Below are 6564 nucleotides of genomic sequence, written 5' to 3'. Positions count from 1 at the left end.
GCCTCTTCTCTATCAATATTATCACTTTTCCTAAACTTGGCACCTTCATTCTACCAGTCTGGTGTCTCACCTGTACTATGTTGGTGACTCTCAAGACTTACACAGGACCACCTTACACTCACATTTAACTATGTTTACCACTCACTAGACTTAGATAGGACCACCTTACACTCACATTTAACTATGTTTACCACTCACTAGACATAGATAGGACCACCTTACACTCACATTTAACTATGTTCACCACTCACTAGACTTAGATAGGACCACCTTACTCTCACATTTCACCATGTTTACCACTCACTAGACACAGATAGGACCACCTTACACTCACATTTAACTATGTTCACCACTCACTAGATTTAGGTAGGACCACCTTACTCTCACATTTCACCATGTTTACCACTCACTAGACTTAGATAGGACCACCTTACACACACATTTAACATAGTTGGCGACTCACTAGACTTCCCGAATAGTGATCCTGACTAAATCTGGTAAGTGCGAATCAGAAGAACCATCAAAGTTTCGGCCCATTAGTTTGCTGCCCGTGGCGGGCAAAGTGTTGGAAAAATTGTTGATGGATAGAATCATGCATTATATGAATTCAAATCATTTTCTTTCAAGTAAACAGCACGGATTCAGGCCACAAATGTCAACAATTAGTGCTCTGAAAGCAGTCAATGAATATATAATTGGTTATTTCGATATAAAGTGGGAAGTGCTTCTTATTTCGCTTGACGTTCAGGGAGCGTTTGATGCAGCTTGGTGGCCAGCTATTTTGAAAGGTTTGAAAGAGAGGAAATGTCCCAAGAATTTGTTTCAGCTCTCAAAAAGTTATTTTACTGAAAGATCTGCGAGTATAAATCTTAATTCAGTATCAAAAGAGGCCGTAGTAAGCAGAGGATGTCCACAAGGATCATGTTGCGGCCCAGGATTCTGGGTTATTATGTACGACGATCTCCTCCGTCTTCAGCTTCCTGATCGTTGTGATGTTATAGCATTCGCCGATGACTTGTTAATACTAGTTGCTGGAAAATCTGGCTTGGAACTCAATGTTGATGCCAACAGAATACTTACTACAATAGAAAATTGGGCTTTAGCCAATAAAATTACCTTCAACAAAAACAAATCTAAGGTGCTGCATATGTCTAGGAGAGACAGAATAAATTCTGAAAATATAGCAGTGTATCTTGATGGCGTGCAGTTAGAAATGGTGGACCAGTTGAAGTACCTGGGAGTGATTTTTGATAGAAAGCTATGCTGGGACCGGCACTTACAGTTCATTTGTGAGAAAAGCTGGCAGTTTGTTAATATATTATCAAGAGCGGCTAAGGTGCATTGGGGACTTGGTAGTCGTGCGTTGAGTGTCATCTACAAGGGTGCGTTTCTCCCTCTAATTACCTATGCGGCTCCTATTTGGAGGTCTGCCTTAGGACTTAAGAAAAATAGGCAGAAACTCAAAAGGGTTCAGAGATTGTTTCTTTTGCGTTTGATTAAGGGCTATCGCACTATTTCATTTAGCGCTGCTGGAGTGATTGCTGGAGTCATGCCGATTTGTTTTCAAATAGAGCAACTATCAACTATTGATACTATTCAATCGGGTGGAACAGTCAGGGACTGGGGTGGAGCAGTTATGGATGCACCTGTTGGCTTTAAGGATTGGCTGCATCCCGCTGAGATACCAACTATTCATATGGACTTGGAGGTGACATACGATACAGACATCTTTACAGATGGAAGTAAGGATGGTGATTTTGTTGGGTGCGCGTTTATTGTGATGAGGTTGAGACAGGTGGTGGTTCAAGAGGGGTTTCGTCTGGCGGCGTTTTGTTCAAATAACCAGGCTGAGCAGTTGGCCATTGTTAAGGCTCTGGACTGGGTTGAGGGCCATTTCTTCTTCGGAGAAAAGGTAAGAATTGCTACCGACAGTCGTATCACCTTGGACTCTTTGCGGAATAGGAAAAACCACAACCCTCTAATTGAGATGATAAGGACAAGGCTGTGTAGGCTGCGGAATAAATGCACTATTTCTTTTTCTTGGGTTAGAGCCCACGTGGGTATCATGGGTAACGAGACTGCTGATCTGATGGCAAAAGCAGCTTCAAAAGATAGCGATCTGACCATAGCCTACAATAAGTTCCCTAAAACAGCACTAAAGCAGTGGGCGTATCAACGCAGTGTAGAAGCCTGGGAGCAATTCTGGAACGAATCAACCACGGGTACACTCACAAGAGATTTCATTCCCTCTGTGACGGCTCGACTTCGAATGGACCACTTCACCATAAGTTATGGATTAACTCAGATTCTTACTGGGCATGGGAAAATGGCACATTATTTATTGAGATTCGGTATTTTGCAAAATTCGTCTTGTGGATGCGATTCTTTTTCAGCCCAGACAGTTGATCACCTGCTATGGGATTGCGAATGCCTCCTGTCAGCGAGACGGCTGCTCATGCAGAATGTCTTAACGCAGGGCGAGAATTGGCCACCCAACAAGGCTGTTTTGCTTCAGCCGCAATTCTTCCGGCATTTCAACTTTTATGTCAGGAGTGTGCTCGAGTTTTTGTATAGGGGTCAATAGTGTGTAGATAATGGTACAAAAAAAAAAAATAATAAAAAAAAAATAAATAAATAAAATAAAAAAAATAAAAAAATAAAAAATAAATAAATATATATATAAAAAAAAAAAAAAAAAAAAATAAATAAATAAATAAAAAAAAAAAAAAATAATAATAATTACTATTGAAAACAATTTCCTATTGTATTTGCCAATCAGATAGTAAGCTATCTTCGTCACTGTATTGAATGTCCGCCATGATTTTGTTTGCTTAATTTATCGAATCTTACATATAATTTAATTTTCTACAATAGCCATGTTTTAATTATATTATGTTATGCCCGTGGTTTTGTGTTTATATAAACGTTAGTTGTCATATTTGAATTTGTACTGTTATTTGTTAATTTCATGTAGTGCTCAAATGAGCGGAGCATGATGGAAATAAAGGAATTTTCTAAAAAAAAAAAAAAAAAAAAAAAAAAAAAAAAAAAACTCACTAGACTTAGGTAGGACCACCTTACACTCACATTTCAACATGTTTACCACTCACTAGACTTAGATAAAACCACCTTACACTCACATTTACCCATGTGCAGTGGTTCTTAACCTTTTCATAGACGCGGAACACTAACATAAAATAATTTGAAATTCGGTATTTAGCAAGAGCTTAAAATTAAATTCAAATTAAAAAAAAGGAACAATTTTTCGTTTTCGTATCTTTCCTAAGTTTCTAAATTTCAATAGATTTAAAATTGAAATTTCGCGGAACACTTGGACCATATTCGCGGAACACCGGTTAATATCTTTATATCTTCTAAAATTATAGATCTGTGCACAAAATAACTATAGTTTATAATTGAGAAAAACAAAGTGTACAAGAGAACAAAATTTTCATACGAATACGTGGTTCACAATGGGAGATATAGAACGGCCATAATTTTACAGAATTTCATGACCCAAAAAATTTTCAACCCTTTATATCATCTACAATAATAGTTCTGTGCACAAAATAACTATAGTTTATAATTGAGAAAAACAAAGTGTACAAAAGAAGAAAATTCCATACCAATACGTGCTTCACAGTGGGAGATATAGAACGGCCATAATTTTACAGAATTTCATGACCCAAAAAATTTGCAACCCTTTATATCTTCTATCTTTTTAGATCTGTGTACAAAATAACTATAGTTTATAATTGAGAAAAACAAAGTGTACAAGAGAACAAAATTCCATACGAATACGTGGTTCACAATGAAAGATATAGAACGGCCATAATTTTACAGAATTTCATGACCCAAAAAATTTGCAACCCTTTATATCTTCTACATTTATAGTTCTGTGCACAAAATAACTATAGTTTATAATTGAGAAAAACAAAGTGCACAAGGGAACAAAATTCCATACGTATACGTGGTTAACAATGGGAGATATAGAACGGCCATAATTTTACAGAATTTCATGACCCGAAAAATTTTCAACTCTTTATATCTTCTACATTTATAGTTCTGTGCACAAAATAACTATAGTTTATAATTGAGAAAAACAAAGTGTACAATAGAATAAAATTTCATACGAATAAGTGGTTCACAGTTGGAGATATAGAACGGCCATAATTTTACAGAATTTCATGACCCAAAAAATTTTCAACTCTTTATATCTTCTACATTTATAGTTCTGTGCACAAAATAACTATAGTTTATAATTGAGAAAAACAAAGTGTACAAGAGAACAAAATTCCATACGAATACGTGGGTCACAATGGGAGATATAGAACGGCCATAATTTTACAGAATTTCATGACCCAAAAAATTTGCAACCCTTTATATCTTCTACATTTATAGTTCTGTGCACAAAATAACTATAGTTTATAATTGAGAAAAACAAAGTGTACAAGAGAACAAAATTCCATACGTATACGTGGTTAACAATGGGAGATATAGAACGGCCATAATTTTACAGAATTTCATGACCCGAAAAATTTTCAACTCTTTATATCTTCTACATTTATAGTTCTGTGCACAAAATAACTATAGTTTATAATTGAGAAAAACAAAGTGTACAATAGAATAAAATTTCATACGAATAAGTGGTTCACAGTTGGAGATATAGAACGGCCATAATTTTACAGAATTTCATGACCCAAAAAATTTTCAACTCTTTATATCTTCTACATTTATAGTTCTGTGCACAAAATAACTATAGTTTATAATTGAGAAAAACAAAGTGTACAAGAGAACAAAATTCCATACGAATACGTGGGTCACAATGGGAGATATAGAACGGCCATAATTTTACAGAATTTCATGACCCAAAAAATTTGCAACCCTTTATATCTTCTACATTTATAGTTCTGTGCACAAAATAACTATAGTTTATAATTGAGAAAAACAAAGTGTACAAGAGAACAAAATTCCATACGAATACGTTGTTTACAATGGGAGATATAGAACGGCCATAATTTTACAGAATTTCATGACCCAAAAAATTTTCAACTCTTTATATCTTCTACATTTATAGTTCTGTACACAAAATAACTATAGTTTATAATTGAGAAAAACAAAGTGTACAAGAGAACAAAATTCCATACGAATACGTGGTTTACAATGGGAGATATAGAACGGCCATAATTTTACAGAATTTCATGACCCAAAAAATTTTCAACTCTTTATATTTTCTACATTTATAGTTCTGTGCACAAAATAACTATAGTTTATAATTGAGAAAAACAAAGTGTACAATAGAATAAAATTTCATACGAATACGTGGTTCACAGTTGGAGATATAGAACGGCCATAATTTTACAGAATTTCATGACCCAAAAAATTTTCAACTCTTTATATCTTCTACATTTATAGTTCTGCGCCCAAAATAACTATAGTTTATAATTGAGAAAAACAAAGTGTACAATAGAATAAAATTTCATACGAATAAGTGGTTCACAGTTGGAGATATAGAACGACCATAATTTTACAGAATTTCATGACCCAAAAAATTTTCAAATCTTTATATCTTCTACATTTATAGTTCTGTGCACAAAATAACTATAGTTTATAATTGAGAAAAACAAAGTGTACAAGAGAACAAAATTCCATACGAATACGTGGTTCACAATGAAAGATATAGAACGGCCATAATTTTACAGAATTTCATGACCCAAAAAATTTGCAACCCTTTATATCTTCTACATTTATAGTTCTGTGCACAAAATAACTATAGTTTATAATTGAGAAAAACAAAGTGTACAAGAGAACAAAATTCCATACGAATACGTGGTTCACAATGGGAGATATAGAACGGCCATAATTTTACAGAATTTCATGACCCGAAAAATTTTCAACTCTTTATATCTTCTACATTTATAGTTCTGTGCACAAAATAACTATAGTTTATAATTGAGAAAATCAAAGTGTACAATAGAATAAAATTTCATACGAATAAGTGGTTCACAGTTGGAGATATAGAACGGCCATAATTTTACAGAATTTCATGACCCAAAAAATTTTCAACTCTTTATATCTTCTACATTTATAGTTCTGTGCACAAAATAACTATAGTTTATAATTGAGAAAAACAAAGTGTACAAGAGAACAAAATTCCATACGAATACGTGGTTCACAATGGGAGATATAGAACGGCCATAATTTTACAGAATTTCATGACCCAAAAAATTTGCAACCCTTTATATCTTCTACATTTATAGTTCTGTGCACAAAATAACTATAGTTTATAATTGAGAAAAACAAAGTGTAAAAGAGAACAAAATTCCATACGAATACGTTGTTTACAATGGGAGATATAGAACGGCCATAATTTTACAGAATTTCATGACCCAAAAAATTTTCAACTCTTTATATCTTCTACATTTATAGTTCTGTACACAAAATAACTATAGTTTATAATTGAGAAAAACAAAGTGTACAAGAGAACAAAATTCCATACGAATACGTGGTTTACAATGGGAGATATAGAACGGCCATAATTTTACAGAATTTCATGACCCAAAA

At 33.9% G+C, this 6564-nt stretch overlaps 1 protein-coding gene across 1 annotated transcript; it reads left to right on the top strand.

Moving 5' to 3' along the window:
- Positions 1-592: 592 nt before the first annotated feature.
- LOC141454439 (uncharacterized) lies at positions 593-2584 on the top strand. The gene has a single exon (XM_074128664.1). The coding sequence runs from the start codon at positions 593-595 to the stop codon at positions 2582-2584; it is 1992 nt and encodes a 663-aa protein (XP_073984765.1).
- Positions 2585-6564: the final 3980 nt, after the last annotated feature.

This window comes from Rhodnius prolixus, unplaced genomic scaffold (genome assembly GCF_049639745.1).
Source record: "Rhodnius prolixus isolate KJV_2025 unplaced genomic scaffold, Rpr scaffold_9, whole genome shotgun sequence".
NCBI classification, from domain to species: Eukaryota; Metazoa; Arthropoda; class Insecta; order Hemiptera; family Reduviidae; genus Rhodnius; species Rhodnius prolixus.
The sequence above is the reverse complement of the archived record's forward strand: the minus strand, read 5'-3'. Positions and strand labels throughout refer to the sequence as shown.